General features: G+C 37.6%; 1 protein-coding gene across 11 annotated transcripts in view; it reads left to right on the top strand.

Annotated features, from left to right (window-relative positions):
• The window catches only part of lama2 (laminin, alpha 2), a 249,580-nt gene extending 226,566 nt beyond the window's left edge, over window positions 1-23,014 (top strand). For 9 of the 11 annotated variants that reach the window (XM_047388562.1, XM_047388561.1, XM_047388563.1 and 6 more), the window contains 12 exons: window positions 401-590; window positions 4,827-4,919; window positions 13,028-13,140; window positions 15,700-15,793; window positions 16,038-16,133; window positions 16,613-16,702; window positions 16,826-16,903; window positions 16,996-17,065; window positions 17,177-17,296; window positions 17,413-17,543; window positions 20,746-20,965; window positions 21,083-23,014. In XM_047388562.1, coding sequence (XP_047244518.1) covers window positions 401-590; window positions 4,827-4,919; window positions 13,028-13,140; window positions 15,700-15,793; window positions 16,038-16,133; window positions 16,613-16,702; window positions 16,826-16,903; window positions 16,996-17,065; window positions 17,177-17,296; window positions 17,413-17,543; window positions 20,746-20,965; window positions 21,083-21,243 — 1,456 coding nt within the window. In that variant the 3' untranslated portion in view covers window positions 21,244-23,014. The remainder of the gene's footprint in view (window positions 1-400; window positions 591-4,826; window positions 4,920-13,027; window positions 13,141-15,699; window positions 15,794-16,037; window positions 16,134-16,612; window positions 16,703-16,825; window positions 16,904-16,995; window positions 17,066-17,176; window positions 17,297-17,412; window positions 17,544-20,745; window positions 20,966-21,082) is intronic. The other 2 variants (XM_047388554.1, XM_047388557.1) reach the window with 2 other exon arrangements.
• The last annotated feature ends 605 nt before the right edge of the window (window positions 23,015-23,619 follow it).

Here is a 23,619-nt window from a genome sequence, read left to right as displayed (position 1 = left end):
CATTTTGGCAAATAGTTTCATTTTGTGGTTGACAAAATTAATATTTTTTCACAATTTCGGTATATGCAACAGAAATAAAAATTAACAATGAAGTGTATTGTTCACACAGGCTGCTGGTAAAAAAAATAAACATTCACTGCTTTTAGGTGTCTTTTTTGTGATTGAAATACGTCAGTGTTGTGGCCTAATAAAACGAAGAAAATAAAACATTGAGAAAATTATTAGATATTAAATTAGATTACACATGTCCACTAAACTTCTAGAAAACCTGGAGAATTATTGTATCAAACCTGAAGAAAAAAAAAAAGATTCTCATTTGAAACCAAATTCAACAACAATTTGGATGTTATCTCACTTTGTTACTTCTCTCCGCCTCATTTTAATTGCCTTTATCTTTCAGTCTCTCAGATTTCTCCCAGCCTATTTCCTTTGAAAATGCTGAAATTGGCCAGTGCCCCAACTTTGCTCCACCACCACCACCTCCCCCTCATCTACCAGAAGGAGAAACTGAGAAAAAGAAAGTGGACTCAAAACCAGTCAGTCCTCCACTCACCCCAGCTCCTGACACATCTCATCCTGGTGGTCCAGACGTAAGTGGGAATGCTCACACTGTTAGACTAACAGTCTGTTACATAAATTTCTCAATACATGCAGAACACAAACTAAGGGTGTAAAATAAAGCGAATAAATAAGGGTTTTGCATATTAGACTAAGGGATTTGTAATTCCAGTAGTTAATTTCGACTGAATAATGTTTATATTTACTCATAAGTGTAAGTTGAAAATAATCCCATATTTGGGCAAATAGATGTTGTGCTCCACTAATGTTTTGTAGTTTTGACTGTCAGAGGTTTAACTTAACTTAACTTAAGCACAATCATGCTCCTATTTCTTTCTGATGAAACACAGCCATGGCCCACTGTGCTACCTTGGAGATTTATCACGCAGCAGTTGTACAGCCCATTAACTCTTTTTTATAGACGCTTTAGCCTTGAGTCACTAAACACCACCTTTGGCAGCTTGTCAGGCAGTGCAGAGCCATAGTCTTACGCTAGGCTAACTGTGCATGTCATTTATGTATTATGAGTGCACGGGAGCCAATGCTCTGAACTAACGTTTAGACACTATGCTAAAAACCTGGCAGCCAGTGGGCTATTAAATACATACTCTTAGCTTTGGGACACCTATTTTACATATTTAATAAATATCTCGCAGTAGCTATAGGTTATCTGTTACCAACATAGCTGCTAAACTATATCTCTTAAAGGACATTGATCATGAAGCCAAGAGGCAGCGAACTGTGCCAACTCTGCTGTAACTCTATGGTCTGTTGCTTTATGGGCTGCAAGTTACTTTTATGATATAGACTGCTGAATGTGATAAGGTATAGTTCTGAGTTCCCATCTGCCAGGCAAATAAGGTTAACTGCTAAAAATTTACTTAATTTTGCTGGGAACTAGAGAAAAATAGAAATTTAAGACTTCAGTGTCTCGGATGCATGGTCTTTATTCCAGTGTAAATGGATGGAATTCATATAATGCTTTCCCAGTCATACTGACGACTGAAATTGCTTTACCCTGAAGCCACATTCACCCAATCGCACTCAGAAACATGAACACGCAAATCGGATGGCAACTTGGGGTTAAATGCCTTTCCCAGGGGCCATCAACATGTGGCAGGAGGAAGCTGGAATGGAACCCACAGCTTTTGGATTGCTAGAAAACTACTCTTCTTACTGAGCCACAGTTGCCCATGGTATCACATTTGATGCTCAATGATTTCTTTAAAATCATAAAACATGTTTACCAAATATCTAGCATGATAAAACAGTGTAATTTGCTAATATTTAAAAGTTAATTCTGAACCTAATCAGAGAAAATGTAGTTTAATTTTGTTTTTGTTTTGGGGCTATAAATAAATAGGGTTTATAGACATTTAGTGGCGATGAAAATGTTTGTTTTGTCTTTAAACTGAATAAACAGTTTTAATACAGTACAGGTCCTTCTCAAAATATTAGCATATTGTGATAAAGTTCATTATTTTCCATAATGTCATGATGAAAATTTAACATTCATATATTTTAGATTCATTGCACACTAACTGAAATATTTCAGGTCTTTTATTGTCTTAATACGGATGATTTTGGCATACAGCTCATGAAAACCCAAAATTCCTATCTCACAAAATTAGCATATCATTAAAAGGGTCTCTAAACGAGCTATGAACCTAATCATCTGAATCAACGAGTTAACTCTAAACACCTGCAAAAGATTCCTGAGGCCTTTAAAACTCCCAGCCTGGTTCATCACTCAAAACCCCAATCATGGGTAAGACTGCCGACCTGACTGCTGTCCAGAAGGCCACTATTGACACCCTCAAGCAAGAGGGTAAGACACAGAAAGAAATTTCTGAACGAATAGGCTGTTCCCAGAGTGCTGTATCAAGGCACCTCAGTGGGAAGTCTGTGGGAAGGAAAAAGTGTGGCAGAAAACGCTGCACAACGAGAAGAGGTGACCGGACCCTGAGGAAGATTGTGGAGAAGGGCCGATTCCAGACCTTGGGGGACCTGCGGAAGCAGTGGACTTAGTCTGGAGTAGAAACATCCAGAGCCACCGTGCACAGGCGTGTGCAGGAAATGGGCTACAGGTGCCGCATTCCCCAGGTCAAGCCACTTTTGAACCAGAAACAGCGGCAGAAGCGCCTGACCTGGGCTACAGAGAAGCAGCACTGGACTGTTGCTCAGTGGTCCAAAGTACTTTTTTCGGATGAAAGCAAATTCTGCATGTCATCCGGAAATCAAGGTGCCAGAGTCTGGAGGAAGACTGGGGAGAAGGAAATGCCAAAATGCCGGAAGTCCAGTGTCAAGTACCCAGTCAGTGATGGTCTGGGGTGCCGTGTCAGCTGCTGGTGTTGGTCCACTGTGTTTTATCAAGGGCAGGGTCAATGCAGCTAGCTATCAGGAGATTTTGGAGCACTTCATGCTTCCATCTGCTGAAAAGCTTTATGGAGATGAAGATTTCACTTTTCAGCACGACCTGGCACCTGCTCACAGTGCCAAAACCACTGGTAAATGGTTTACTGACCATGGTATCACTGTGCTCAATTGGCCTGCCAACTCTCCTGACCTGAACCCCCGTAGAGAATCTGTGGGATATTGTGAAGAGAACGTTGAGAGACTCAAGACCCAACACTCTGGATGAGCTAAAGGCCGCTATCGAAGCATCTTGGGCCTCCATAAGACCTCAGCAGTGCCACAGGCTGATTGCCTCCATGCCACGCTGCATTGAAGCAGTCATTTCTGCAAAAGGATTCCTGACCAAGTATTGAGGGCATAACTGTACATGATTATTTGAAGGTTGACGTTTTTTGTATTAAAAACACTTTTCTTTTATTGGTCGGATGAAATATGCTAATTTTGTGAGATAGGAATTTTGGGTTTTCATGAGCTGTATGCCAAAATAATCCGTATTAAGACAATAAAAGACCTGAAATATTTCAGTTAGTGTGCAATGAATCTAAAATATATGAATGTAAAATTTTCATCATTACATTATGGAAAATAATGAACTTTATCACAATATGATAATATTTTGAGAAGGACCTGTACATTCCACAATTATTAACAACCCTGGTAAAGATGTGTAAAAACAGAATTATTGTAAATTATTAAATTCTTACTGAGAAATGAAAGATTCAACCTTTAATTTGAGTACATTTATTCAGTCTGGGTAGCCTATGTTTAGAAATGATTGTTGAATAAACTAAACAAACTTTAGTTGTTGTCAAAAGTTCCTATAAAATAAATGTAGTTGAAACATTTTTAGATTTATTCTTAACTTTTAAATTTGATGAGTGTGCGAATTGTAGTCTCAGTTTCCTGTTCTTAGCTGACAGGAGTGGGACCCGGTGTGGTCTTCTGCTGCTGTAGCCCATCCGCCTCAAGGTTCAATGTGTGGTTATTTGAGTTATTGTTGCCTTTCTATCAGCTCGAACCAGTATGGCCATTCTCCTCTGACCTTTGGCATCAACAAGGCATTTGCGCCCACAGAACTGCCACTCACTGGATATTTTCTCTTTTTCGGACAATTCTCTGTAAACCCTAGAGATGGTAGTGCGTGAAAATCCCAGTAGATCAGCAGTTTCTGAAATACTCAGACCAGCCCGTCTGGCACCAACAACCATGCCACGTTCAAAGTCACTTAAATCACCTTTCTTCCCCATTCTGATGCTCGGTTTGAACTGCAGCAGATCGTCTTGACCATGTCTACATGCCTAAATGCATTGAGTTGCTGCCATGTGATTGGCTGATTAGAAACTTGTGTTAACGAGCAGTTGGACAGGTGTACCTGATAAAGTGGCTGGTGAGTGTATCTTGGAAGATTGTTTATCTCACACTCTTTGTAATATATTTTTTTCCAGTTTTATCCCTTACTCAGCATTAGTTAAGAAAGAGGCTATGTGAAATATTGAAAAACCAGACATTTCCTGTAATAAAGAGAACGTTAAAGTTGACTCCAATAAGCCTTTACATGTAGTTCTCAGTTATAGTGTAAAGCAACCTTCATGAAAAACTTTTATTTGCAGTTGGGTGCAGGCAATAAATGTGTTATTTTATGAGTTATTTTAGTTGAACTGGGTTTTATTGTCTTCCATGTTAATAAAGTCATTGGTATAGTGAAATAATGGGAAACCTTTATTACCTGTCTGTATTTGACAATAAGTTTTATGGCCCTTCCTGATGAAATCACTGCTTCCTTTATTGCTGTTGTGCATTTCTGCAGCTGTCATTAAACTCTTCCTTTCTGCTCTCACACTGCTGACCTGCAGGAGGCTGCACCCCCTGTCCCTGGTGCTGCCACACCCACTGCGTCTGCTGCTGTAGCACCACCCACTGCTAAACTGGATCCCAGCACAGACCTGGTATTCACACTCAGACTGATGCATAGTTCCCTCATTATGTCAATATTTTATTTAAGTCAATATTTTTTATTAAAACACAAATTTAAACTATACATCAGTCTCCCAGATTTTCTGCCTCTGCCCCCAGCTTTTTTTTGTTAAATGTCAGGACAATCTGATGATAAAGAAAGTCATTCAAACTATATACACTAACAGTTCTTATCTTTGTTTTCCAGCATATTCTCTAAAGTTGCCCAAACATTTCATTGTCCCTCTTCAGGGCCTTTGTTTTAAAGGCTGAATCAATGAAGTGATCAGTTATACTTTCTCACAGTGGCTCAGCGAGCAAACTGTTTTTCAAAATGCATAAATGTAAAAATGACAATAGCACTTTTTTATAGAATGACCAAATGTGACAGACCTGATAGAATCACTTTTCCTTAACTATCCCTTTATACCTATGATTAACCAGTTAGAGATGTTAAAATTTCCTGCTGTGAAATGGGAAATCACTTCAGAAACCCCCAAAAAATATCATCTATCAGAATCTTTTATGTAAACAAACTGAGTGTCAATATGAGGATATATACCATCATATTATATAGCTCTGGTTATTTAGCATGGAACAAAAGTCAGCTAATGTTATTTTTATTTATGCTTAAAGGAGCCATGATATCATGGCTGATTTCCTTCAAAATGACATAACGAATAAGTAGTATTTTTGTTTGAATTTGCAGTTTGCTTGCTGAGGCTAATTGAAAATGATACCAAGCAAAATAGCTTCATACAAACCAAACTAGGCATTAAATCTGTTGTGGTGACAAAATTGTTTTCAGAAATAAAGTGCTGAGCAGGCTACAATTTGGTGTCATTTACATTAACACCAAATTAAATACATTTGCATTTGTCAAAGTATATTTCAAGGCATTGAAAATATTGTTGAAATAGGAAAAACTTGAAACCCATTCCAAGTTCCAAGTCTTTTTTTGCCCCTAAAAAATATTTATTGAAAAGATGGCGCCCCTACATTAAAACATTTTGAACAAGCTAGTCTCTCTGGCAGGGCCAGTCCAAGCTTTTATCAGGCCCTAAGCAGTGACCAATAAAAGAGGCCAACTTCCAACTAAGACTAGATTACTACACATTTGGGAGAGTCGGGGGGTAGTAAAGTTTGATATTTTGTTTCCTAAGCAACCATGGATATTATCTGTTGATCTTCTTACATACAATGTTCTTGAAATTTGACCCCACCCCAGAGACAAGCAGCAGAAATTAATATTTTAGCATCAAAACATGACTAATATAACTTTCTCATAGCAGAGGTGTTTTTGTATGAATACAGTTTGTGGATTTTTAAAGCTTTCCTGTGTGAATTCAACTGCCCTTTGGGCCTTTGCAACTAAGCAGTTGCAAAGTGTACTTGAACTTTAACCTGACTCTGCTCTCTGGCCTGACTGTGTAAAAAGCAGATGCAGGGCTATGTAGTATAGAAAAGAAGTTAAATGGGGTTTGGCTCAAGTAACTATGCTGATGCTGTTACATTTCGTTCTGGTTATTAAATATCTTTATACTATCAAGCCCAAAATTATTTATACCCCTGGCAGATTTATGTTTGAAGTAATCTTTTAATTTGACCAAAATGTTTCGTCTGACTGGAAGTAATAAACATTTTGAAGGGACACCACCAGAGTTCTGGCTTAAATTAGGTACAGAAAAATTTGGGGTCAAGGCAAAAAGGCCTTCCAGCTTAAAAGACTCAGAGCTCATCGCTAAATTTACTCATCAAGATATCAGTGGAAACATGATAAAAACTGGTTAGCAGTTATAAGAAGGGTTTGATTGCTTTAATTCAAATAAAGATTTTTCAATTGATTATTTAGAAGGATATAAATAATTTGAAATTCTGACATGCCAATAATTGTTTTGAATGAATACTCCTTTTACATTATTCCAGATGTCTGTCTCCTATCAAAAGCAAACTTCTTGGTTCAATAAAAATAATAAATCAGTCTACCAGGGGTATGTATGGGAAGAAACTTGTACCATCAGAAACTGAATTTGAATTTCACTTAACTGAAACTGCATTTAATGGTTTAAAACTGAATTTATTGGTTTGAAAATGAATTAATTTGCATTAAAATGTATTTCGTTGTTTTGAAAATTCAGTTTGCCCACTTCACTTTCAGTTCTAAAATTCAGATTTTGTGTCACACATCCGGGTCCTTGAGGATAGCCTTAGATTAATCAAACACAGATTCAGCGATTTACGTTTCACATCAGGTTAAACTTCCTTTACGGCAATTTGAGCTGGAGCAGTGCAGCATACATGAGCTTGGCGGATGTCCATCACAAATTCAAAGCATCTATAAGAAGTGTCATGTAAACAAATGATGGTCAAACAGCAACACGTATGCTACCTGTAGCTATTAGCTAGACATGCCAGATCAGCATGGTGCGGCCGGTGTTACGTCGGTCTACGTTTATCTTGCATTTACCTCAGCGTAACTTATGTTGCTTAGCAACAGTGATAGCGTGAAGCACAGAGCTGTGAAGCCGACCAAACGGAGCCCTAATGGCTAATTTTCTTGTTTTATAATCTTGTTCATTATTCAGCCATTTAAATTATTAAAGTTTTGTGTTCATAGATAAAAATAAAAAAAAAAGTAAAATTCTATTTGTAAATCTGTTTGTAAAAATGTAACAATTTCAACACTAACATATTAACTTTAGGAACAACGTTTAAATCAGTTTATTTGTAGAGCATAAAAATAAAAGAACCAAACATTAGATTTCATCTGACTGAATTATATCTGTGTTTATCTTCCATCCATTTGGAAAACCCAGCAGGAGCTTGAAAACAACGTGGCGGGAGTCAGCTGTTCTCTCGGGGTTCATCGTACTTCAACTATGGGGTAAGAACGCTGTCAAAAAACAACGTGTATGTAAAGACGGAAATGCGTGCATGTTGGTCAATAGTTGTGCATAAGTCAAATCCAAAAGAGGTATTGTATATTTTTTCTATAAGAATACAAAATAAAATGTTACAGCTTCAAGAAATTACAAACACAAAGTTCAAGTTTACAGTTGTGGTTTATTCTTTATGAATACAATATGAAATAACAGTTTGTGAATACGATTTCTTTTCTTTGAGAATACGAATTTACGTCACTGACTTGGTGTCACGTGATCTCAGGCTCAGAATATAGTGGGTGTAGTTATACAATGATGGACAGTAGGTGGCAGTATGCACCTCTGAATTTGTTGCGAACCGCCAGCAGAAGAAGAGAAGCAGCAGCACTAGCGCCAAATAAACAGACCAAGAAACTACGGTACAAAGACAGGTAATGTTAAAAAGTTTATATATGTCTTAATGTCGTTAATATATGCTCTTGGTCCGTCATCTTGGCGCTAGTGCTGCTTCTTCTCTTCTTCTGCTGGCGGTTCGCAACAAATTCAGAGGTGCATACTGCCACCTACTGTCCATCATTGTATAACTCCACCCACCATATTCTGAGCCTGAGATCACGTGACACCAAGTCGCTGATGTAAATTCTTATTCTCAAAGAAAATAAAGCAAACTGTTATTTCATATTGTATTCATAAAGAATAAACCACAACTGTAAACTTGAACTTGGTGTTTGTAATTTCTTGAAGCTGTAACATTTTATTTTGTATTCGTATAGAGAAAATATACAATACCTTTTTTGGATTTTACTTATGCAAAACTATTGACTAATATGCACACATTTCCGTCTTTACATACACGTTGTTTTTTGACAGCGTTCTTACCCCATACTCAATCCCCACGGACAGCTGTGCGCTGGCGAGGCGAGCCGGCTGTGAGTCCGGTGTCAGGGCAGCAGAAGCGGACGTCTCCGAACACGTCGGAGCACGTGTGGAATTAAGCGAAATCTTGATAAACCGAGCAGATATTTCAGGTTTACACAGCTACATTCTAGTCTAAAAACAAGTTCATTTTGTTTCACAGAAAGCGCAATATATCCAACTTTGCTCACAGCGTTTCCCTCTCCTCCAGGCTTTGCTACTTCCGTTAGCACAATCTACTTTGACCCGCAATGAATCATGGGATAGGGTGGCCTACAAAGGATACACTGGACCCATCCTTCATATTTGGGGAAAAGGAGGACGCATTTGTCGGCCCTATTTGGAGGAGCCTGCGATGCTGTAGTCTTCATTGCCTCACAATGACGTAATCGGCCAACAAATGCGTCCTTCAAAGAATGTAGCCCCTCAATTTGGACACAGCAATAGTGAATGACATCCGTGAATCGGTGAATCTGTGTTTGATTAATCTGTGGCTTCAAGGACCCGGATGTTTGACACAAAAAACTGAATTTTAGAACTGAAATTGAATTTTAGAACTGAAAGTGAAAGTAGTGAAACTGAATTTTTCAATTCAACAAAATACATTTTCAGAGCAAATGAATTCAGTTTCAAACCATTAAATTTAGTTTCAATTAAGTGAAATTCATTTCAAACCAATGCATTTAATTTCAAATTACACAAATACAGATTCAGTTTGAGAAATTCAAATTCAATTTCTGATGGCACACGTTTCTTCCCATAGGTATGAATAATTTGGGCCTTAACTGTATATAGGGCAAGTTCAATGGCTGTACATTCAGCACCATTACCTTCGCAGCAAGAAAGTCTGCAGTTTGAATCCTGGCTGGGACCTTACTCCCAATGCATGTGCTTTCTGCACTGTGCGAAACTTTCATGTTGGATTACTTAGGCACTCTGAACTGCCTTTAGGTGTTTTTGTGTGCATGAATGGTTGTCTGTTCCATGTATGTTTGTGCTGCTCTTTGATGGAATGGGAATTTATCCAGGATGTACACTGCTTCTTGCCCATTGACCACTGCATATAGGCACCAGCCCTCCTGTAACCCTGCAAGGATTAAGCAAGTATAGTCATTATGTTTAACAGCTTAATGCTGTCCACTGTCGTGGTGAGCTGATTCTGTCTACAGTTGTCAATGAAAAGGGTACACCCTTAACAAGCCCCCAGTCATACAGATGCACACAGCAAACGGCAATATAAACACACCTCAAAGCAATGTGGTAATTGGCTTTAACAGTAGTAAATATGAAGCCATTGTGTGGCCCTTGTTTGGGCAAAAAATGAAAAATAATTGTCTTGATTTTTCTTTTTTTTTTCCTGTGGAGGAGTAACATGTTTAACAAGTCTGTAAAGATCAGTGACTTTCAAGGTATGAGAGCCTAAATCTCATTGAGACTTAAAGCTATTAAATAGCCCTTCTTTACTTTTTTAAATCTGCAGCTTAAAAATTTACTTCTCTTCAATTGTAAATGTTTTGGATATCAATTAATCTAATGACTTGCTTAAAAAAAATCAGAGTAACATTTAACGCTTCAAACTTTTGTTTGGTATTATATGAAAAGGCACTTAGTAGTTTTATCTGCATCCCGCTGTACGTCAGAGTGGTGGAAAGTCATGTGCATACACATAATTCTGACTAAATGCCTTGGTGTGACCTCCAGCGAAAGACCTGAATGGAGAACGGCTTTCCTATTGTTAGCTTAATGGAAAGATGCTGAAGGGAAGAAAAGGAAGGATGAAAGAGGGTAGAAGGGAGAAGACAAGGTAGACAAAAAAAAGGTACAGCCTTGGAGGAAGGGATAAAAACAGGGAGAGTTCTTCTGAACATAATGCCGCTCATCTTTTGTTGACTTAATGGAAAGACGAAGGAGAAGAGCTCAGAGATGAATTGAGGGAAAAGGCTTCTGAACGAGGGACGTGCCTCTTTTTTTGTTAGATAGCGGAAGCATAAGACAGCAAAAGGAGAGAGAGGTTGAGGAGGAGGAGTAGTGGATATGAGGACGGAATGAGATAATAGGTGAGTGTCAGCTGTAACAAAGCAAGGTCACAAACGGCGAATGTCTTTACTTGAAAGAGAACGAGGATTTGAGAGACATGCACATACTGTTGTCTCAGATTGCCTTAAATCCTAACTTTGTCTCATACTGGGAAGGAAAGCGGAGAAATAGGCAGTCTAATGGCAACTCTGGAGGAGCTGCAGCAATATATAGCTCAGGTGAGAGCCCGTTAGCAGAAAAACTACGTGTTCACTCAAAAACTCCTCCCCTTCATGTATAGATGACAAGAAGAAAACCATTGTTTAAAGGAAGCTATAGAAAGCCATGAACATACAGTATGAACAAAGGTGCCAAAACTATGTGACAGAAAATGAAAAGCAAATTCTTTTGAACAAATACAGTGGTGGTAGTATGCTGTTGGAATGATTTTTTTAGCATTGACTTGGAGGATGAACTGAGCTAAATACAGCCTGTCAGAGGTTAAAAAAGACTTGAAACTAGTGTGGGGGTTCACCTTCCAGGAGAATAATTACCCCAAATGTACACCCATACACTGTAGTTACTGGTTTATACCAACGAATAACAATGTGTTCGAATGATTGAGAACTAAATCAGATTAAAATCTGTGGCAAGTCTTGAAAATTGATGCTTACAGATGCTCTTCATACAATCTGACTGAGCATAAGGCAGTTTGCAAAGAAGACTGGGCAAAAATTACAGTGTCTAGATGTGCAAAGCTGGTAGAGACATACCCCAAAAGACTGGAAGTAGCAGTATTTCAGCAAGTATTAAGTCACAAGGCCAAACCACACTTTTTTTGTTTTATAATAAAGAGAAAAAAAAAGTAAATCCCCATTAAAGTACCTATTATGAGGTTGTGACCATTTTTATTTATACCATTTGAAAAAGTTTAAGTGGTATAAATAGGCACTGTAGATTCAAAAAAAAGAGAAGGGGATACTTAGGGAAAAATTAGTTGCGTCAGCACAGATAGGAAGCTGTTGGTACTTAAATTTGGGATGGAGCACAGGATGAGGATAGGAAATTAGATATTAAGTAACAGAAGCAAAAGGAAAAGACTTCTGGTGACTACAAGGGTGAGATAATGTGAAAGCAAAAAAATGGATAACGGCCACAGAGAAGAAGTGGGCAGAAACTGAAAATGAGAGAAGAAAAATAACACGCTAAGAATAGTGGAGGAGGACCTACTCAGGAAAAAAAATGTTGAGAGGATAAAACTGGTAAGAAAGGATTCAGCAGAAAGAAAAAAAGTGGCGAAAGAGTCCCGGTTTAATGTTCAGGATTGAAGCAGAGTGGAAAAATCTAGACCAACGTAAGCATGAGGAAAAAGGATTTAGTTAAGAGTAGCTGCACTGCAAACTTAGACTTTAGCTCTCCTCCTTTTAGCTCCTGTGGTTAAGTAAAAATGAAAGGTAAAATATGGAAAATGGCAGACACATGTAACCAGAAAAGAGCAGGGTTGACAATATTTAGAAAAGGAAACCTTGGTATTGTAAAAAATCCCCATTATGGGAAGAAAATACTTTAAAGATAAAAAGGAAAATAATAGTGAAGTTCAATTTTGCTCAAGAGAAGATGGAAAAGTTTAAAGTATAAAGTGGTGACAGTTCCAGACAAAACACCAATTCAAAAGCAGGTAGTTTGAACAAAGGAGACAAGAAGAACCTAAAAAGAAGTGGAGGAGGAAGAATGATTAGAAAACTACAACAATGACATCTTGTGGGTAAGAGCTGAACTGCAATCTGGGATAAGAAAGGGAGTAAATAAACCCAAAAAACAAACTGTTAACTACCACTTGAAAGGGGAATTATTTTGAAAATATAAGTGATTCTGCTGAGGAAATATAGGAAAATGTGTTGGATTTATCAAAACACTAAATGTAATAGATTATAAACACTATAATTAGTTCTAAAAAATGCTAATTGTACTATATGATGCTCAGGGTGATCAATTTTATGTTGATTCTGAATTTTTGTATGTACTTATAATTAGCAATTCTGGGCTGCAATCATAAATCTACAGTATGAACTTAGACAAAAATAATATTTGCAGTTGTATAAAGAGCTGTTTAATAACCCATAGTGACCTACCAATGCCACAGTTACTTCCATATCAGAAGCAGGGATCCAATTAGAATGATTGGCAAGTGTTGAACCTGGGTGTTAAGGCTCCTGTTGACAGGAGAAAATAGGAGCAATGTTGTGAGACCCTGTCGGTGGAGCTGACATGTCATGTCCAATCTCCAGGACTCTTGTGCATCAGCTGTGGCCCCGACGTCGCTTGAAAAGGCCTATCAGTTTGGACTGAACAGAAACAGTCACATGAGCTTCGCCTTTGATGACACCAAAGTCAGAGAGAAGTAAGTTTGAAGTAAATCCTAATTTTCAGTATATTTTTATTTTTCATGCGCTTGATTTCTTGTTACCAGTTCTCTACCCCTCTAACATAAGAGGAAATATTGTGGCTTGTTATGTAGATAATGAACTCACATAGAACTAGCTATACTGGTTAAACTTCCCCACAGCATCTGGAGACATCTACTTGTCAAAGGTAACATGTACAACACGAAAAACCCAGCAAATGAGTGATAGTTTTGACAGGATAAGATACCTACAAATGCATAAATGGCCACCAGTTTCAAATCTTGTTAAGGTGAACATGTTGACTGAGCCACACATTAATGTACTCCTTGTGTATGTGTGCATTTATGGTGAAAATAGGGAAATATAAACCCACCATCCAGAGGAAAGGCAATAGTTTGTGTATCTTTATGTAAATGTAGTAAAGAAGGAATTGCATCCATTTTAGGGTCAAACTTGATTTTATTATGCAGCATATTGTCTAAGTCCTTAGCATTTACAGTAGCTTTGAAAAGTATTCATACCTTTTGAACGTGCTTTTTGTTTTAAAATTTTCTCTTTACAACCGCAAATGTTTTTTTTTTTTTTGTATTTCAGCAAGATTTTATGTGAAAGACCAACAGAAAGTGAAAAGAAAAAAGGACATAGGTTTTAAAATACAGTATTTTACAAATGAAAATCTAAGAAGTGTGATGGGCATTCTTATTTTAAAATATTGGGAAATATTGAAAACAATGTAATAATAGACAAATTAATACCCACCAATAATGCAAATGTGTTGACCATTTTAAATGTAATACAACTAATATGATAAAAACTAATAATTGGTAAAAGGTATTACATTAGTAGCTTGTTAATGCTGAACTTAAACATGTGAGTCACATGACCAGTGTTCTCTAAATATACACCTTCCACTAAATGATAAACCTTTTCCATATATAAAGTTTTACATTTAGATATTTAAGATGAACAAAGCTTTTGTACAATAAATTCCTAAATTGGTTACAAAATCATAGGAGAGCGTTGTTTATTGCATATCCTTGCCATCTATAACCACTATACCTTTTTTTGGCAAGCAAACTGTGCCAAAACCTGAAAGAATAACATATTTTATTTCCGAGAACTTAATTTGTATTTATGGATCATATTATCAACAGTTGCAGAATATGTATTTGGCTAAATAAACGTTTTAAGCATTATTACATTTAAAATGGCCAAAATAATTACATAATTGGTTGCTACACCATTCTAACATGAATATGCTCAGATGTAAACCGACAACATCCTCAAGAGAGCGTGTCCTGCAAGATCTAGATGTGTCCCTGCTCCAACTCAGATTTACATTCAGAAAACCAATAATCGCAAAGAACAATTCAATTACAGTTGAACTCATTTAATATTAGAAAATAATTCTACACAGCCTGACTAATGGCTGAAAAACCTCAGAGTATCATCAAAATCTGCGGAGACCGGGTAATGAACCATTCATTATATTCAGGTATGCTGAATCAGGAGAAGATCTAAAACATTCAATTGTAACTTTGGCTGTATGTTTAGGGTTGTCTTCTTGCTGTAAAGGTCAATCCTCCACTCCACCTATAAGGTTTTCTTCCAGGATTACCCTGTTAGTTTCATCCAGCTTCCCTGGATGCATACCAAACTTAGACCATGCATTATTTTCCTTTCACTTTATAACTATACTCTTCTTTATGTTGGTCTATCACATAAAATCTATGTAAAATACATTTAAGTTTGTAGTTAGCATGAAAAGATTTAAGAGGTAAGAATACTTTGGCAAGGCTGCTTTAAATCTTAGATTTTTTAATTATTTTTTTACAGTTTCATCCTAATTTTGCTCTGTATGAATATAGCTGTTACAGAAAAACATAACAGAATATAGGCAACAAAACTTTTCAAACAATGTAAATACATTGAAGTTTGTAGTTATAACATGAGATAATGTGAAAAAGTTCAAGATAAGATGACACGGCTGCTTGCTTGCTTAGTGTTAGCTGCTAATAGTGGCTATTAGCAGAGAAATACTCAGGTTATTTATTTCTGCATTAAGCGAGAAAAACATTAAAAAGCCTTTTTACACGTAAAATTCAAAAACAGCTACAATTAGCAGTACAGCAGGGTTTGAATATTCCTGGTGTACGTCTTGTGCTGTATTTGATAACTAATTTTTATAACTAAAAAACTAACTTTTTAATGCCGCAGTAACTAAATACAATTTAAAAGGTGATTTTTAAAATATTTTTTATGCTAAGCTTTAAAACCAATAATCGTTTCATGCCTAATACCTAAAGGGTAGTTTAAGCTAAAGGAAATGGAAGACAATAAAATTAAGATTAAGAGTATAGAACAGCATCCATCTTAATCTGACATAATCCTGCCACTCACCCTTAATTTACGATACAAAATAACATGTGGAAATAACATCTTTACAATAAGATAAAAGTCACGACAATACACAGAAAAATATGTTGACTGATTTTATTGCGACTGCAAAGGGGTACATGGTTTAAAACAAAAGTCTTTATGCATGTTTGTCCCAGGTTGTTTTTGGAGTTCGAGCTGAGGACAAAGGAGCTTTCTGGCCTTGTGCTCTACATGGCAAGAATAAACCATGCAGACTTTGTTTCCATACAGGTATGGTCCTTTTGTTCTCACATAGATGCAAATTGTGCTTTGCTGCTCGTTCAGGCACAGCATTTGATTCCTAATTCCCTTTAGGAATATACAACCGTTCTAATTACACTGAAAAACATGACCGATCACCCTTTTAATGTTAGACAATGCAGAAATACTTGAAAGAAACAAACTGTTTGGATGTAGTCCATTTTACAAATTGTATATCATGTCTACTGACTTTATTATGAATCTCTGCTTATAGATCAAGGAGGGTCAAGCTTGTCTTGGTTATGATCTTGGCCATGGGAACATCTCTGGTTGTGTTCCTTTCTCCATTAATGATGGTACTTGGCACAAGGTAAAACCCCTTACACTTTTTTCTTTTGGTTCATTTTTATAATAAATGGATAAAACTGGTATTTTTGAACGGTATCAGATCCACATTAATACCTTATTGCAGTAAATATAAGCATTGTGAACATCTTAGCCATGTCCAGAAGTGAAATACAGGAAAAACTATTTAAACTTGCACATCAGATCTGATATTTAGTCATTTATAATTGTAAAAACATCCATGTTATATTGCTTCCCACAAATATCTGCAATAACTGCTTGGCAGTTACATGACTCGGTCATTTAAAGTTGTTTCACTGCATCTCTGCACTTTTAAAAGGATTTATTATTTTACTGTTGCTAAATCTGAATTTAGAAATTATACAGAATGCCTTTTTATAATATGCATTTGGTTGGTTAAAACTGTCCCTGTTATCCCTGCATAACTTTTTTAATTTCTTTTTTTATCTATACACTGGCTGCTCTGTTTCCTGTTAATTCCAGATCCGTGTGCAACGCACTAAGCAGAGAGCTGTGCTAGCTGTGCTAACTGTTGAGCGTCGATACATCAAACAGATGATCAGTCCAAAGACAGTAAGCACAGTCTTTCACACAAGATAACTTTAACATTGAGTCAGATATAAGTTGCTGCATGAAACCAATTGTATGTCTCTTTTGTTTTTGCTGTAATACAATTAATGGCTTCTTTTTTACCAGGCGGACCTTTTAGATGTGGTTGGAATAGTGTATGTTGGTGGATTACCGCAAGACTACACCACCAAGAGAATAGGACCAGTAAGGACCCTTGGTCTTTCCATCAGTCAGCAGGATACACAGAAACAAGTACAATTAAGAATGTTTTTATCTTGACTTTTTTCTGTCTACAGATTCTCTACAGCATCAATGGGTGTATCCGTAACTTAACGATGATTGGAAGTCCTGTAAGCACTACAACAGGTATGAACTCATGCATGCTTTGCTTAATACACTTTTCTTTTGAATTTATGAAACTACTGCTGTATTTAAAATGTATTTCACTTCTTCCTCTCTCTCTGGGTTGTAATGAAGTAGTAAATGAGGACTTTAAACTGGACATGGCTGCACCCACCTCCAGTCATATGGTTGGAAGGTGTTTCGTTGCGACTGAAACAGGAACCTATTTTGATGGCACTGGGTATCTGAAAGCTGGTGAGTTCACCCAGGGCGCTTCCACAAATTTTAGCCATTAAGCAGCTGTGTTGCAACACTTCACCTGCAGTTCATAAAAGAAAAAAAATCATAATTCAAGTTATTTGTCTGTTCAGTTTCCTCCTATAGGGTGGGTCTGGATGTGTCAATCACATTCGAGTTTCGGACCAGTAAAACCAGTGGAGTCCTTTTGGCAGTCAGTAACCAAGCCAATGACGGACTGGGTTTGGAGATTGTCGAGGGCAAGGTAGTTTTATTTCTTCCCCCTACCGCTTGCTAAATACATTTATTGCCTTTATGATGGAGGTTGAAGTGCTCAACCACCAACAGCTTTCCTGGTAGTAAGTAGTCTCTAAGTAATTTGAGACATTTTGTGCTGGCTGTCTTCATTCTAAGCATCATGTAAACTGTTTCCTAACACTGGTTTCTGGGGACTGACTGCTTACAAGTTTCTAAGATTTCTATAGTCTTAATTGTAAGCCTTTCAAAAGTCCTACGTTTGTCCAGATTTTCCAAACTAGGTTTTTAACATTTAGTTTTGGTCAGTCTTCACTCCTTTTTATAATTTTTATTGCATGTTTTGACAGTTTAAAACATGCAGTTAATTGGTTTTTTAAAAAATGACAATATTTGAGGGTTATAAATGTAAGTAGTTGTATTGTTATACAGTATCTGCCGTTTTGTTTTTCTTTCCTATATTGTAAGAATATTAAGGGGTAGTTTAATTTGATGTGTAGGACAGTCACAAATAAGCACTGTGCTTCTGCACACGTTCGCACAGTCATTCTCCTGTTATTGTCGTCAACTAATTATTGATTGACTGAATAATCAAAACAGTATTAACTTCTACAATAGGAAATGTAGGTTAAATTAGGCTTACTGTATATTGTTTTTGGTCATTCATATTTAACTTCCTGAAACCCATGTACAGGTCCTTCTCAAAAAATTAGCATATTGTGATAAAGTTCATTATTTTCCATAATGTCATGATGAAAATTTAACATTCATATATTTTAGATTCATTGCACACTAACTGAAATATTTCAGGTCTTTTATTGTCTTAATACGGATGATTTTGGCATACAGCTCATGAAAACCCAAAATTCCTATCTCACAAAATTAGCATATCATTAAAAGGGTCTCTAAACGAGCTATGAACCTAATCATCTGAATCAACGAGTTAACTCTAAACACCTGCAAAAGATTCCTGAGGCCTTTAAAACTCCCAGCCTGGTTCATCACTCAAAACCCCAATCATGGGTAAGACTGCCGACCTGACTGCTGTCCAGAAGGCCACTATTGACACCCTCAAGCAAGAGGGTAAGACACAGAAAGAAATTTCTGAACGAATAGGCTGTTCCCAGAGTGCTGTATCAAGGCACCTCAGTGGGAAGTCTGTGGGAAGGAAAAAGTGTGGCAGAAAACGCTGCACAACGAGAAGAGGTGACCGGACCCTGAGGAAGATTGTGGAGAAGGGCCGATTCCAGACCTTGGGGGACCTGCGGAAGCAGTGGACTGAGTCTGGAGTAGAAACATCCAGAGCCACCGTGCACAGGCGTGTGCAGGAAATGGGCTACAGTTGCCGCATTCCCCAGGTCAAGCCACTTTTGAACCAGAAACAGCGGCAGAAGCGCCTGACCTGGGCTACAGAGAAGCAGCACTGGACTGTTGCTCAGTGGTCCAAAGTACATTTTTCGGATGAAAGCAAATTCTGCATGTCATTCGGAAATCAAGGTGCCAGAGTCTGGAGGAAGACTGGGGAGCAGGAAATGCCAAAATGCCAGAAGTCCAGTGTCAAGTACCCACAGTCAGTGATGGTCTGGGGTGCCGTGTCAGCTGCTGGTGTTGGTCCACTGTGTTTTATCAAGGGCAGGGTCAATGCAGCTAGCTATCAGGAGATTTTGGAGCACTTCATGCTTCCATCTGCTGAAAAGCTTTATGGAGATGAAGATTTCATTTTTCAGCACGACCTGGCACCTGCTCACAGTGCCAAAACCACTGGTAGATGGTTTACTGACCATGGTATCACTGTGCTCAATTGGCCTGCCAACTCTCCTGACCTGAACCCCATAGAGAATCTGTGGGATATTGTGAAGAGAACGTTGAGAGACTCAAGACCCAACACTCTGGATGAACTAAAGGTCGCTATCGAAGCATCCTGGGCCTCCATAAGACCTCAGCAGTGCCTCCATGCCACGCTGCATTGAAGCAGTCATTTCTGCAAAAGGATTCCCGACCAAGTATTGAGTGCATAACTGTACATGATTATTTGAAGGTTGACGTTTTTTGTATTAAAAACACTTTTCTTTTATTGGTCGGATGAAATATGCTAATTTTGTGAGATAGGAATTTTGGGTTTTCATGAGCTGTATGCCAAAATCATCTGTATTAAGACAAAGACCTGAAATATTTCAGTTAGTGTGCAATGAATCTAAAATATATGAATGTTAAATTTTCATCATGACATTATGGAAAATAATTAACTTTATCACAATATGCTAATATTTTGAGAAGGACCTGTATTCTTGCTTCAAAACACTGGATTCAAATCCCTGAAATACTGCTTAGATCAAGTGCAACAGAGCCCATTTACCTCCAAATCTGTTTAAATCGTTATGTTTTAGCAGAAAAATATCTAAAACATGCTAGTTTATGGTGCTAAGAAGTTAGGATTGGGAAACACTGCTGAAGACTTATTTTTAGATCTAATTTGTTGCATTGGTTGGTAAATCAAGCCTCCTGTATTGGGCTAATCACCTGGGCTTTTCAGTTAACCTAAAGCTTCTGATTGGTACATTATCAAACATATGCATTCAACAGTTCTGTAATCAGGAATAGGAATAGGAAAAAGTGAAGATATTCTCAGCACAGTGAACGACCAACAACTAGTCTTGGTTTCTCATAGATTGGTTCCACATTTTTTCTTAAGCAGTTTTAACAACTCTAACTGAAATTGTTAATATTCACAGAATATAGTAGTATATACTATACTTTATTGCCATTTCTTCTTGGAAACAGTTAACCAGGCCAATTGATGGAGCCGGCAGTCATAACTAATTAAGTTTTACATAGTAACAACAGGATTTTGTTTGTCTCATGCAAAGTCGACTGATGTATCTTATCAAGATCAGATAAAATGAAGTATTCATCTGAGTAGCTATGAGCCTTCCATCACTCTGAGGATTCCTTTGCATTTCTAACATATTTACTATAAAAATGACAAATGAGGATTTCCATATGTGCAAGGTTACAGCTGACAAACTGTGATATTTTAACAAACCAGCAACCAGCTCATCTAATGGTGAGACTAAAAAACTGTAATATATGTTTATTAAACATGCTAGAAAAAATTGTAATCAGTTTTAGGCTGCTGAAACTCGCACTAATCTTCCTGACAAAGCTTCTTCCTCATTCCCCAATGTCTTTAAAATTCCTTTTCTGTCATTTAGCTGCTGTTCCATGTTGACAACGGAGCTGGTCGAATTACTGCAGAGTACATGCCTGAAGGTAGAAGCTTCTGTGATGGCCAGTGGCACAACGTCACTGCCAACAAGCTTCGCCACAGGCTGGAGCTGGTGGTCGATGGGGAAAAGATCCAAGCACAGTCTCCTAATGCTCGCTCCAACATCTGTGATACCAACGATCCCATCTATGTTGGAGGATATCCTGGTATGAGCAGCTTCCTAAAACCATTCAGTAAAAACAGTGTATAAAATATCTAAAATTCCTATATTTATATATATGTATTCTACATAAATAACTCACCAGCAAACATATTTTCCTCAGCTGGAGTTCGCCAGGCAGCTCTTTCGACCATCTCATCCTTCAGAGGTTGTATGAGGAACCTAAAGATTACCAAGGCCTCCAAGACCATGGATGTGCAGTTCAACAAGGCCCTGGAAATTAAAGGAGTCCAGCCTCTCTCCTGTCCTGCTGAAGCTGCTTAACACTATCATCTTCTTCCAGTAAAATAGTTCAAGAGCTACATTTAGGAAAGATCTGTGTTTGAAGCTGGACTGTTCAGACCCCATTTTCCTTTCATCGGTGCAACTGCGGTTATACCTCCAATGGACCTTTCTTTAAGTCCCTCTAACAAGGCTGTAAACCAAGTAACACCAAACATTTATCCTATTTGTTGTATCTGTTGGGGTCAGCATCCTTTTTTAAAGTATTGTATATGAAATGGGGGGAAAAAAAACTATACATTTTTAGTGTCATACTCCATTTGACTACAAGATCATAAAGAATAATAAAATTGTAATGCTTAGAATGTCTATTTCACAGCAGGGGAATTTTCTGTATTTGCTCAATTACAAACAAAATCACAGAATGTGAAATTTATTTTAGTTTAATTTTAATGCTGACAGAATGCCTATGTGCAATTTCTTTGCATGTAGTTGCATGAATTCAGTATTTGATCCCTTAACTCTGGTTCCCATTGATTAGTTACGTGCTGATGTTGCAAACAACTCAATTTATAGATACTCTTGACCTTAAATAATATGTATAAAACACCAGTTCACAGTATTAATTTCAACCTCTCCACCACCATGGGCAGTCCAAAGAGCATTTAGTGGGGCAAGATCTTAACTAAGACTGGAATGGGCTCTAAGAACATTAGCTAGATGTTTAGTGAGATGGCTGCAGCTGCTGGAGCAATTATTTGGAAAATAATATTAAATTCCCATCAGTTACCCTTGGGGCTTATTTGGTGAGACCGTTCATAAGAAAATTGAGAGATCAAGGTCACAGCTAATCAGTAGGAGCTTGTTAATGATCCAAAGGCATGTAGGTCCACAGTCAGCAAAAACACCACTGCTAACACGCTATGATATAATGGACTGAAAATCGTAAATTCCCCTGCTATAGGGACACACATACAGGCCCTACTAAGGTTTCCATTGAACATCTAAATGACGCAGAGAAGGCTTGGGAAAATGTGTTGTAGTAAGGTGAGACAGAAATTTAGCTTTTTTTTGCATCAACTACTGAAGTATGACCTGAAGAACACCATTTCAACGGTCGAGCAAGGAGGTGGAAATGTTGTGTTTTGGGGCTGTCTTTCTGGAAGGGGGTATGGCCAATGAATTGGGTCATTTGCTGTGAAATTTAGGATGAGAATACTAAAAGATTGGTCATAGATGAGTCTTCCACCATGACAATGACTGAGGATACACTGGTGAGACAACCAAGGAATGGGCTTGTCAGTATCCAGACCTCAATCTAACAAATCTATAGAGGGAGCTGATCTTTGAGTAGCCAATCAACTGAAGGATTTAGAGGGTTTCTGAAACAAAATCCAAGCAACAAACTACAAAAAATGCATTACAACTTTGAGGAGAGATGTTTACCATTAAGCACAGCACTAAGCTTTGATGGTTTGTCTTTGTGCATTAAAGTATAACTATAATATTTGAGACTGTGCTTTTTTTAATAATGTGAGCAAACTTGGACAATCAGCATGACATTAAATTTTTATTTCCCCTGTGTTTCTTATGATTTATCAATGCTTTTTATGATGCTTTGTCAAAATTACTCATCTCCATTTTTCACAAATCTACTTATGTGATAGACGACACAACGCAGGACATAATTGTGAAGTGAAAAAACACTGCATGGCTTTAAAAAACTTGCAAATAAAATCTGAAAAGTGGGGCATGCATTTGTATTCAGTCTCTCTTCCTCTGATACCTTTAAATAAAATCAAGTGCAACCAAATGCCTTCATCCCCTTTTTTCAGTCCTAGTGTGTAATTTAATTACTGCTTAAGGACAAGTGATATGTGAGAGCCTCAGGTGTCAGAGAGCATTAGTGAACAAACAGCATCCTAGAAACACAACAAATTTTAAAGCAGGGTTGGGTTATAAGTAACATCCCTGCAAACATCCTTAACCAATGTTTAGTCTGACAAAGTATGTCTCAACTGAAAACCTAAGAGGACACGGCCATGCAGCTGAGTTGACAAGATGGCAAAGAAAGCCTTAATAACAGAACCACCAGAGGTAGATGGTAGCTTTAGAGGAGGTGCAGAGATCCACAGCTTGGGTGGGAGAATCTGACAATTATTTATTGTGCACTCCACGATTCAGGCCTTAACAGAAGAGTGGCAAGAAGAAAGCTACTGCCGGGACCCAGCAACAGGAAAAAACTTGTTCTAGTAGGATGAAATCAAAATGTAACTTTCTCAACCACATGGGAAGCACAATACATCACCATGAACATGGTGGTGGCAGCAGAATGCTGAGGTGAAGTTTTTCTTTATCAGTGACAGGAAAGCTATTTGGAGTTGTTGGGCTATCATAAATTACACTGAAGTCTGTAGT

The sequence above is a fragment of the Girardinichthys multiradiatus genome, chromosome 15 (assembly GCF_021462225.1).
Source record: "Girardinichthys multiradiatus isolate DD_20200921_A chromosome 15, DD_fGirMul_XY1, whole genome shotgun sequence".
NCBI classification, from domain to species: Eukaryota; Metazoa; Chordata; class Actinopteri; order Cyprinodontiformes; family Goodeidae; genus Girardinichthys; species Girardinichthys multiradiatus.
Note: the sequence above shows the minus strand (reverse complement) of the source record. Positions and strands in the feature narration are given on the sequence as shown.